Source organism: Phocoena phocoena, chromosome 6 (genome assembly GCF_963924675.1).
Source record: "Phocoena phocoena chromosome 6, mPhoPho1.1, whole genome shotgun sequence".
Lineage (NCBI taxonomy): Eukaryota > Metazoa > Chordata > Mammalia > Artiodactyla > Phocoenidae > Phocoena > Phocoena phocoena.
In genome coordinates this window covers 52914781-52927432 of record NC_089224.1, presented here as the reverse complement: position 1 = coordinate 52927432, position 12652 = coordinate 52914781, and the positions used below count along the sequence as shown (strand labels likewise).

Below are 12652 nucleotides of genomic sequence, written 5' to 3'. Positions count from 1 at the left end.
AAGTCTTTGGTTCGAATGGACATGCAGGTTGGGGCGAGCTGGTAATGGTTTCTGATTTTCTTTAAGCACACTCTGTACCTCACTGGTAAGTCACCTAAATGAGATATAATTTTATAGTAAAGTTTTATTTTTTTCATTGCACATAATTATCTGTGCAAACTTAGCAAAAGTTTAAAGTTTAGATAATTACAAGAAAATGACAGGATGAAATCTGCTTCAATTGAAACAAATGTGTCTTCTATTTTTAATAAGACTTATGCAAGTGCTATTTTAGAGGGTGGCAATTTGACTATCGAATGGTTTTAAAAGGGGCACAAGCTTCACAAATGATGATATGCACAGAATAGATATTTTTCTAAGCTTTCAATTACATCAAGTGGTTTTTGGTATTGCATTCATTTATATATTGCTGAATAAAATGTTTTGTTTACCACAAAAGAATGCCATTTAAATACTTTCATAAACAGGCTTTCTTTCTTTACTTCTTTCTCCCTGCAAAAAATAGCAACGAAACTCAATCCTAAAAACAACAGAATCATGGAAATTTCAAGTGTTCTAATAAAGTTTTAAAGGGCTTGTGGAGGAGGTTAGAATATTAAAAGAAAGAATTTGTAGCAACTGTTTAGAAAATAACTGTTTTTAGATCTATAAGAAAGGAATGTAGAACTTGCATTTGCTATAAAGCTCATACAGAAACTGGTCATAATTCTCTTCTTAAATATTTAAGAAATTTCTGGATAAAATTATTTTGTTGATATTTAATCCACTATCATCTTGTGACCTGACTATTTGAGATAACCATCACATTATAATAATTTTGAAACATTCTAGCTTTTATCATATCAAGTTAAGAACAAAGATGGAATGCTCTGCCTATGAATGAAGCTTTTGTCACAACCCCGAAAGCATAACTTTTCTCTAAAAAAAATTATATAACTGGGTCAAGAATAGCAACTTATTACAAATCTGATAACAATTATATGACATACCTGAAAACAACAATGAAAGGTTTTAGTAAGCTTTATTTATCCACCTTGCCCACAAAAAGACACTAAGAAGCAAGGTGTTGAAAGGGAATGATTGGAACTTACAGCCCACCTTACAGAAACTCTTCTAAGCAAGAAATAGATAGAATTAAATGTTTTAGGTATTAGTAGCAAATAATTCTTTAAAATATATCCAAAATTCAAAACATTTTCCTCATAAATGTGTTTAGAGAAAAATCAAAAACAGTAATCTAGAATTTTTAAGCAATCTATCTTTCACCTGTTAGACATTATTCCTATTTAATAAACTATTATTAGTGCTGAAACATCATTACATTTGAATTTTGTTTCATTCTTTAGCACTAATACACTGACATTAATAAGTCTAGTTTCTAAATAAACACCACTGTCATCTAAGTGCTACAGTCTATGACTTTCCCATTAACTGCTTTTATCTCCTTACCCGCATCTCTGGTGTAGAAGATGGGGATGAGGAAAGCGTGATGCCCAAAGAGGTGGGCACCGTTGGTTCTTCCATGGCACCTCTTGCAATCATCAATTTGACTCTATTTCCACACTGTCTGAGGACCTGGGCTACTTGCTCACTGCTCATTCCTGCTAGATCTGTGTCACCAATCTTTAGAATGTGGTCTCCGCTGCATAATCGCCCATGCTGAATAAAAAGGGATTGATTAATCAGATTGTTGTTGTTATTATTATTAACTTCATCAGAGAAATCCCTCATTTAGAGGGAACGAGAGTAATAACAAAAAAAGAGCTATTACATGAATTACCAATCATGGTACATTAAACATGTGGTTGTAATGTTAACTGTCTTTTGAAGCATGCTAACTTCATTAAATGTGATATAAGTAAATGAAATTCATAAATATTCTTTAAATCAATAGTTGATATGAGCTTTTCAATTTGATTTCTACCCACTCGATGCAAGAAAGCACTAGTCTTTCTGTGAATTTTTTGAGGGATACAATAAACAGAAAATGCCACTAAGGAAAGATGAAGTATAACTCACTTCACAAATATATATAACTCAAAATACAGTATCAACCACAAAAAAACACTGAGTTAATACCACAATTTTCTGCATTGCCATTTCAAAAACTTGCATCCCTAAAAAACTCATTTGCAGATGAAATATTTATGAGACTTAAATTCAGATAAACCAGGGAAGTGAACAGCCATCTGGTAAGCCTCCATACAGGCACTGTCCACTAGAACTTTCTGCAGTGATGAAATGTTCTGCATTGTCCAATATGGAAGCTGCAAGCAACATATTGCTCTAGAGCACTTGAAATATAGCTCGTCTAATGGAGGAACTGGGGTGGTAATTTTATTTCATTTTAATTAATTCAAATTTGAATTTAAAAAGTGATATGTGGCCAGTACCTACAGTATTAGACAGTGCAGCTCTATGCACAAGGTAAAGCTGATTTACCACAAGCCTGTCAATTAGAGAAATTTCACCGGATGCTGCATGATACTGGCTAATGTTTAAAAGGAAGAAAACACACATACTATTGAGCTACTCTCAATAATTGATAAGGTTATCTCTATTGATAAGGCTGCCCATAAATCTGCCTTTCATTTACCAATATGAAAAATACTTGATGCACGTGACTTAAGTTCAAATACACATGCAAAAGCAAACAGCTTTATATATAAAACATTATAACCAATGCAAAAGAGACACTAGAACTTGTCAAATTAAAATGTAAATCATAATTAGTAACTTTACAATTTTCTCACATATGCTCCAACAACTTTACATAGCATAAATGGCAATGCTTTAATAAACTACTCTAAGAGATAAAAACAGGCTGTACTTCATATACAAAGATGACACCAGTGACCCATCACTAAAGGGACAAGATGAATCTTATTTTTCCCCCTTCAATAATGAAGTATTCTTTTTTCCATAATACCTTGTAGCTATAAAACAGATAAGTAGGCTCATAAACGTGATTTACAATCATAAAATAAAGGATATATACCTCTACAATGATCAAAACCACAACCTGGGCTTTAGTCTGTGATTCTAAAGAGGCTTAAGATCACTGTCCGTAACTGTAACTGAAAATCAAGGTCTCTCTTGAAATGTATTTCTCCCCAGGTCTAAGAAAAACATTTTATATACAAGCCCAGCGAAAGAGAAGATTCTGACACTGTCTAAAGCCAAAGTCTCTTCTAACAGAAATGTAAAAGATGAAGGTGTATTTTTGATAAAACATAAAAAATCTGCTGGAGTAGCTTACCTGATCAGCTACTCCTCCAGGCAGGATGGTTTTCACGATCACGCCAGTTGCTTTTCCTCCTACAATGCCAAATCCCAGACCAGAGCCATCATTTACCAATTCAATAGTCTCCACGTGCTGCCAGTGAACCTGAAAGCAAAGCCCCCATATGAATTTGAAAACATTTTACGAAAATCTAAAATTGTTATTACAGTTGAGATCTCTATGAATATTATTTTGTGATTAGTATTAAATAACTAAGTGCAGACATAATAATGAGTTTTAACAGAGTCCCTTTTATTTAGTACACTTCTCTTTCAACATGTTGTTACTGCTATTGATATAACCATTCTTGAAATAATCAATACATCATTATAGTGACTGCATTTAACCAGGTAAAGAGAGATTTGCAAGATCCTTTGTAGAACTTAAAAAAAAAGGATGATCAAGGAAAGACTGTTAGCTGTTAAGAACTTCTTCTGCATAAACCCTATTGCACGAGATTCCAAACAAAGTGACCTCTTAAAGCCACTGACAGCTGTCAGTGATTTTACAAAGCAAGATCAAGATTTTATTTGCTTACCAATAGAGTCAACTGTTTTTTTTTTCCTTTTTTCTTTTTTTTAAACAGCTTATACTCTGATAAGATCAATAAGATTGTTTTTTGTTTTTTTTTTTAATTTATTTTTTGGCTGCACAGCACGGCACGAGGGATCTCAGTTCCTGGACCAGGGATCGAACTCGGGCCCTTGGCAGTGGAAGTGCGAAGTCTTAACCAGTGGACCGCCAGGTAAGTCCCTAGAGTAAACTTTTTTAAGGGACTAATTTTTTTTTTTTTTTTTTTTTAAGGAATGATGTCAAGTAAAAAGGCTACAATAAAGAAAGGTAACAATCCCATTCACCACTGCAACAAAAAGAATAAAATACTAGGAATAAACCTACCTAAGGAGGTAGTAAAAGACCTGTGCTCAGAAAACTATAAGACACTGATGAAAGAAATCAAAGATGACACAAACAGATGGAGAGATATACCACGTTCTTGGATTGGAAGAATCAATATTGTGAAAATGACTATACTACACAAAGTAATCTACAGATTCAATGAAATCCCTATCAAATTACCAATGGCATCTTTTACAGAACGAGAACAAAAACTCTTAACTTTTGTATGGAGACACAAAAGACTCCGAATAGCCAAAGCAATATTGAGGGAAAAAAATGGAGCTGGAGGAATCAGACTCCCTGACTTCAGACTATAATACAAAGCTACCATAATAATCAAGACAATATGGTACTGGCACAAAAACAGAAATATACATCAATGGAACACACCTATCGTCAACTAATCTATGACAAAGGAGTCAAGGATATACAATGGAGAAAAGACAGTCTCTTCAGTAAGTGGTGCTGGGAAAACTGGACAGCTACATGTAAAAGAATGAAATTAGAACTCTCCCTAACACCATACACAAAAATAAACTCAAAATGGATTAAAGACCTAAATGTAAAACCGGATACTATAAAACCCTTAGAGGAAAACATAGGGAGAACACGCTTTGACATAAATCACAGCAAGATCCTTTTTGACCCACCTCCTAGAGTAATGGAAATAAAAACAAAATAAACAAATGGAACATAATGAAACTTAAAAGCTTTTGCACAGCAAAGGAAACTATAAACAAGATGAAAAGACCCTCAGAATGGGAGAAAATATCTGCAAATGAATCAACAGACAAAGGATTAATCTCCAAAACATATAAACAGCTCATGCAGCTCAGTATTAAAAAAACAAACAACCCAATCCAAAAATGGGCAGAAGACCTAAATAGACATTTCTCCAAAGACATACAGATGGCCAAGAAGCACATGAAAAGCTGCTCAACATCACTAATTATTAGAGAAATGCAAATCAAAACCACAATGAGGTATCACCTCACACCGGTCAGAATGGGCATATCAGAAAATTTACAAACAACAAATGCTGGAGAGGGTGTGGAGAAAAGGGAACCCTCCTGCACTGTTGGTGGGAGTGTTAATTGATACAACCACTGTGGAGAACAGTATGGAGGTTCCTTAAAAAACTAAAAATAGAATTACCATATGACCCAGCAATCCCACTACTGGGCATATACCCAGAGAAAACCATAATTCAAAAAGACACATGCACCCCAATGTTCACTGCAGCACTATTTACAATAGCCAGGACATGGAAGCAACCTAAATACCCACTGACAGACGAATGGATAAAGAAGATGTGGTACGTACATATAATGGAATATAACTCAGCCATTAAAAGGAATGAAATTGGGTCATTGGTAGAGGCAAGGATGGACCTAGGGACTGTCATACAGAGTGAAGTAAGTCAGAAAGAGAAGAACAAATATCGTATATTAATGCATATATGTGGAATCTAGAAAAATGGTACAGATGAACTGGTTTGCAAGGCAGAAATAGAGACACAGATGGAGAGAACATACGTATGGACACCAAGGGGGAAAGCATGGGGTGGGGGGGTCGTGGTGGTGGGATGAATTGGGAGATTATGATTGACATGTATACACTAATATGTATAAAATAGATAACTAATAAGAACCTGCTGTATAAATAAAATAAAATTAAATTAAAAAAAATGTTTTTAGAAGCCATAAACTTAATCATAATTACATTAAAAATATTCCAGGCCACAGAGAGATGCAACAAAAAGGGAAAAACCCAAGAAGTACAAAAAGAATCTACAGGAAGTGTGAACCCATACAAAACCTTAACGAACTAGAAAAATACGTTCTTTTCCTCCTGAAAATCTGATCTACTCACCGGATTAGAGTGAGCCGAAATTGTGCTGGCCGCAGATGGAGAACGGGAAACTATGGGGCTGATGAGCTGAGGCAATGAGCCTCTGGCAATAACCAGCTTGACAGTATCTTTGGCTTTCTGCAGGATGCTGATGGCCTGCTGATGTGTAATTGTCTGATCAAGTGCCTGTCCGTTAATAGCAAGGATCTGATCAGTTTCCTTCAATCTTCCATCTCTAAGAATCAAAAAGGGGTAAAAAATAACTAACAGCTCTCAAAAAAATGACAGCTTCTTTGGCATGCATTTTCAGGTTATTTTTAATTCTATTTTCTAATGTCCACACTATGAAAGCTTTTTCCTGCAGCTGCACTTCTAAAAATATTTTTTCTATTTCTTTAATTTAGTATGTATATGAGATGGTGTTTACTAAACTATTGTGCCCAATCATTATGCTGTACACCTTAAACTTACATACTGCTGTATGTCAATTATGTCAAAACAAAAATGGAAGGGAAAATATATATGCTTTGGCTCCAGCTGACCTACCCCTAATCAACCTCTCCCAGTTAAAAGCACCTTCTTTTCAGCTACCCACTCAACCTATACATTGTATTTTAGATGTTCCTATCCTCTACAAATGAAAGCAAAGATGTATATATTTACTTGTTGCTTTGAGTATATTAATAAAATATAGCTCAAATTATCATAGGCCATTTGTATACTTTTCTATAAAGTAATTTTAAAATCTGATCAAAAAGAGCCCATTTAATAGCAATGAGAGTACTGCCCTAGTCAAATTTTTCTTTCCTTACTAAAAAATGATTAAGTTATGACTAAATTTAAAAGTAATTCTCCTTTCAAAGGACTTTCTTTTTATCGTAGCAATGTTAAGAATTTAATGATCTTTAAAAACTAATTAATAACAGATTGTATTCAGTTTTTTGTCTGTTTTTATTCATTTTTGTTCCTTGAAATTCTCCCAAGGTGAGCAGTACCTTCTGAATGTGGCATCAAAAACAGAAAAGAGGGGCTTCCCTGGTGGCGCAGTGGTTGAGAGTCTGCCTGCCGATGCAGGGGACACGGGTTCGTGTCCCGGTCTGGGAAGATCCCACATGCCGCGGAGCGGCTGGGCCCGTGAGCCATGGCCGCTGAGCCTGTGAGTACGGAGCCTGTGCTCCGCAACAGGAGAAGCCACAACAGTGAGAGGCCCATGTACCACAAAAAAACCCAAAAACAAAAACAGAAAAGACACAGTGACAGTCTCACCTGTGGGCCACACTGCCCTCCTGGATCTCCTGCACAAATATCCCCAGTTCTCCCCGATTTTCACTCCTCAGTCCCACAACACTGAACCCAAGGCCTCCACATGAAGGTTTGAGGAGCTCAAAAACTTCTATTTGGCGACCCTGTTCAGGAAAAAAAGCAAGAAATATAATTAAATGCAAATCACTGTACTTGCAATCATCTTATTAGTGGCATTAATCTGTTCTTTAAAAAAAAAGAAATTAAAAATATTTTTTTCTAAGATAAACTTTATCACTCATCACCTAGAATGAGACATTTATTTATCCTGAAGAATATTTCTGAAACATAGCATATAATGCTCAATTTAAAATATGATAATTAAAAAAAGGAACAGAAAAATCTCAGAATCACCTAAACCCACATAAATTCTACATCTTTGTCATTCCAATTTTTTCAGATATTAAAAACTGTCTTCATAAATAAGAATATAATATATATTTTAAATATACTTGATATATATTTAATGTATATATTTAACTTACATAATGTAAATATATATAAGTATTCTTCTAATTATCCAGGATTTGATTACATTCTTAAGATATTATTATATATTCTATCATTAACTATCAGGAAGAAATGCTCTTACCTGGGCCATATTTTTGATCAGTTGATCAAATTCATCACAAGCAGGTTTCCCATTGATGTGTGCAGTACCCAATCCTGTAAGAACTTCCAGATTCCCATTATTTGGAGATAATAAAAATGATTCATTTTGCAGAGTAGGAATTACAGCTGGGCTGAGATGTGGAATGTGGGCACATTCAACATTGGAAATTGTGGGAGTTGCAATGTTTACCTAAGAGTAATATGGAGACTATTAACAACTTTGTCATTCCATGAACTATTTCATAGGAATCATCCCAAGAGAGGTAATAATGAAGTACCTATGAAATTTCAAAATGTCCATACCCTTTTATTCTGCAACTCTTATTTCAAGAAATTTATTTCAAGGAGAAAAATTAGAAAAATACACAGAGATGTAAATGCAAGGATGTTCAACACAGCACTATTTTTTAGGTGGAAAAAGTTTTAAAAACTAATTAAGTGAAAAGAAGCAGTGTTCAACTTCAAGGTACTCATTAAAACACACACAAAAACACATCCATACATATGTTTTTAAGTGAAAAAGCCTAGTTTTTGAACAATAACAGTAAGTATAGTACAATTCAATGTACACTCAAAAAATGTTTACATGTGTATTAAACATCTGGAAGAATATATACCAAACCACCAACAGAACACTAGTTGTCCCCAAGAGATGGGATTCCAGAAGGCCATTAACTTACCATATTGCTTGAATTTTTATAACAACCTATGCAGTAAAGAATTTGGTCTTTCCCAGAAAGAAGCCTGGCCTTTGTCCTTACCGCACAGGAAGTAACTTCTAAACCCTTGGAATTTCCCAGATGACAGAAGTGTCTCTGTTATTCATGGTGGGCCCCAAGGCCACATGATATCCTCTCAAATTCTTAAACTAAGTCATCTCACATGGGCAATCAATCATGCCTATGAATTGATGTCCCAATAAACACTCTGAACACCAAGCTCAGGTGAGCTTCTTGGGTTGGCAATACTCCATGCATACTGTCACACATCGAGTTTGGGAAGGGAACACTTCCTTAGGAAAATGGAAGCTTCACATCTGGAATCCTCTCAGACTCGGTGCTATGCGTCTCTTTCTTAGGTTAACTTTCGACCTGTACCCTTTCCCTATAAAAGACCATAACCATGAGTCTTAACAGCTTTCAATAGGTTCTATAGGTCCTTCTAATGAATTACTGAACTTGAGCATGGTTTGGGGAACCTCCTGGATGTGCAGTTGGAATCAGAAGTGAGGATGGTCTTGTGTGGACTCTTCCTTCCAACTTTGTATTTGGAGCTTAACTCTTTGCTGTTGGTGGCACAAGTCTAGGGCAGAGCTGCCAGTCTGGAGGACTATGCCCTCAAACCTCACAGTATGGTTAACTCCAGGTACAATGTTACTAATAAACAACAACAAAATATTCTATAATTACTTGTATGTGCCTGTTATACAGAGCTAAATAATCTAATAATAATAAATATTTATTATATTTATAGAGTATCTTATATAAAATCATACTGACATTAATAGAGTAATATTAAATAATAATAAATATAAATAATAAATATTACATTAAAGGTAAGCAATTATTAAAACAGTGCAAAGAGTCAATCCTAATTTTGTATTTCTATAGGGTATCTGGAATGTAACTTTTAATTTACAATTAATCGTAAGAAAAGTTATAGCAATGACACTTTTGGATCACTCTCTAAGCTCATCTCCCAGCACTCTGTCCTTCACTCACAAAGCTCCAGCTATACTAACCACTTTACTGTTCCTCCAACTGCCAAGCTGCTCTCTCTAGCAGCCAAGTACGTCCTTCCCCCAAGTATCTACGTGCTTACATTTTTTGTTCATCCAAGTGCACTCAACATCATCTCAGAGAAGGCCTCCCTGACAACCCTAACTAAGACTGCGTCCCACCATTACGCTCCATGAGCTGACACTGCCCTGTTTTTCTTCATGGTGCTTATTATTGCCTGGCATGCACCCTGCTGTCATGGAGCTTCCATCCCAATCTGCAGAGACAGACTAGAATGTAGAATTCTCCAGTGGAGGAATGCGACTATTTTATTCTCTATTATATCCTCATCCTCTAGGAGAGTGTCTTGCACGGAGGTGGCATTCAATATCCATCTACAGAATAAATGTTTATCCATTTTTAAGGAACCACTCTGATCTAATCTGCCCAATGACCCTCCAAGAATCACTATTACCATTTTACAGATGACAAAATTACACAAAGTCACACACCTAGTAAGTAGATTATGACCTAGATTTTTTCATCATGGTGCTACTATCATCTTCGTATTATACACATAGCAAACAATCATTTCTGGAAATGAGACATTAGTAAATGTCTTCCACTGACAGAAGCAATCAAAATATTTCACAATTTATGTCACCAATCCATGCCTAAGCTTGTTACCTGTCTTAAAAAATAAAACAGGAAACTCAGTAACTTACCAAAGTTACCAGTAATTCACCATTTTATTGGCTATCTACAACCACAGATGTAAAAGAGATCAAGGTATTTGAGGAAGAGGCTTTTGGGAATCCTTTCAAATGCTTATTTTAAAATCTACAGCAGGCAGGATCAATTATTATTTTTTCAAAAGTAAGCTTCTTATGCCAAACCTGATTTTTTTTTAAACCTGAGCATGGCAACTTCAATAAAATCTGCCAGCAGAAGATACACTGTTCAGGTTGAAGCAGATGGCATCATGAAATCTGTGACAGGCTGAGGATCCCACACACCAGGACCTAATGCCGATGGTATGTTTGCATAGGGAAAAAATATTTGGAGTTTTGCTACAGTGAGCTAGGATGAACAAATCACATTATAAGCACAAAGAGTCTGTCTGTGTGAAGTTAACTGGTGAAACAGAAGCTCTGACACTATGCAAGACAAGGTGTGAAGGCATTCCAAGAGTAAAGTTATATATGCATATAAAGCTATATGATATTGAATATCAATTGTCTTCCACAAATTTGTTAAAGGTTAACAAATGACAATGACTCCTCCTATCTCCTCCCAGCCACTGAGGTCTACATAAATGTAAAAGCAAAGAGATCACATAAGTAAAAACTAAAATTTAATTATACCGTTATACAAAAGGCTTGTTTTTAACTTTGAAAATTTATACCCATAGCACAAAGGCACCTTGTGATTCTGCCATAGCTTTATTAAAATGGCTTTCTGAACTATAATCTCTTTGAAGAACAAGAATGAATCTTCTTTGCCATGATAGGTCTGTTCATAACAGACACAGTATAAATGTTTAATAAAAATAACTTGACTCCCATCTTGGTTTATAGAATATAAAATAAACAGAAGAGAACACAACTATCTGTTGATTTTTACATACAGGTAAACAATCTGTATAATTTATGGAAGTTGCTAGTAAATGAGCAAGAGTCACCACATAATTTTCTGTTCTCTGTTTAGCTTCTGGCTATTTCAGTCTAAAAAGGTCTTTTATGTTCTTAGTAAATAAACATGTATTAATTTATGGATTCTAATTAGTGCTAACACTAAAACGTAAATTAATAAAAACTATGTAAGGTATTCAATTAAAAAGTTACCAAATTCTTTGTGAAAGGGTAATATGGAACACCGTCTCAGTATTTAGAAGGACAGGAGGAGCTCTATTATAAGATGTAGTCAGAACCAGCAAAAGGTCCACTTACACTAAAAGGTCAGATAAAGCAAAAATCATAACAAAGGACAAATATACAACTTAAGCACGTTATTTTAACTTAAAACACACATACATATTCACAAATATCTTGATATATGGGAGGTTCCACCCTCTTTCTTATATAAACCACATTCATATAATATGGACTTTTTTTTCAAATTCAGCCTCTTTACAAGGTGAAGCAAGAATCTGGACACTTGGGAAATAATTTCAGGATAGGAACCTTCCAGATTTTTAGGATATTTTTCTTCAGTGTTTCACAGTTTCCTCTAACACAACCAACTCACCAACAATTGTTTTATCAATTCAACTGTGTAGTCTTTAAAATGAATTTAAATAGCTTTTCACAGAAAAATATCTTTTGTCCTAACTTTTATACTACATAACAAAGCCACACAAATATAAAAATATTATGACTTGCACAACTAGCTCTAAAATGACTTTTTAATAAATATACACTTACAAAAGCAAAGAGACAAGAAAATATCTGACTGAACAAGTGTTTAGTGCTCCGGGCATCAGTCAATATGCACTACAGGAGAAAAGGACAGCATCTTTTTACGTAGCAAACAACTTATCTGGACGTGTACTAAGAGAGCTGCCTCTTCTATAAGACCATCCCAAGAATACAAAAATTCTCTTTAGTTCTATGTACAATTAAGCTCACCCTGTGGAAATAACTGTATCAGAATAACCCTTCCACTGAGATCATTGGAAAATTTGCATAAAAAGCTGTTTAAAAAAAAACCTAAAAGATCCAAAGGAAACCATCACTTTTGCCATATTCTATTCATTAGAACTAAATCAGTAATGCCAGCCCATACTCAAGAAGGTATCACACAAGAGCACAAATACCAGAAAGTAGGGATTATTGGTGTCCAGCCTCCAGGCTGTCTATGATAGCACATCGGTAAAGCAGCTGAAAGCCAAGACAGAGGGAAGATCTTAAAAGCCACCAGAGCAAAAACAGACCTTATATTCAAAGAATAAAGGTGACATCTGACTTCTCAAGTGAATCACTGAAAGACA

The 12652-nt window shown here is 35.0% G+C and overlaps 1 protein-coding gene across 7 annotated transcripts in view; it reads right to left on the bottom strand.

Annotated features, from left to right (window-relative positions):
• Nucleotides 1-12652, bottom strand: part of MPDZ (multiple PDZ domain crumbs cell polarity complex component) — a 131645-nt gene that overhangs the window by 99561 nt on the left and 19432 nt on the right. For all 7 annotated transcript variants that reach the window (XM_065878953.1, XM_065878955.1, XM_065878958.1 and 4 more), the window contains exons 3-7: nt 7926-8135; nt 7298-7437; nt 6053-6266; nt 3260-3388; nt 1450-1659 (exon numbers count right to left, since the gene is read on the bottom strand). In XM_065878953.1, the coding sequence (XP_065735025.1) occupies nt 1450-1659; nt 3260-3388; nt 6053-6266; nt 7298-7437; nt 7926-8135 (903 nt within the window). The remainder of the gene's footprint in view (nt 1-1449; nt 1660-3259; nt 3389-6052; nt 6267-7297; nt 7438-7925; nt 8136-12652) is intronic.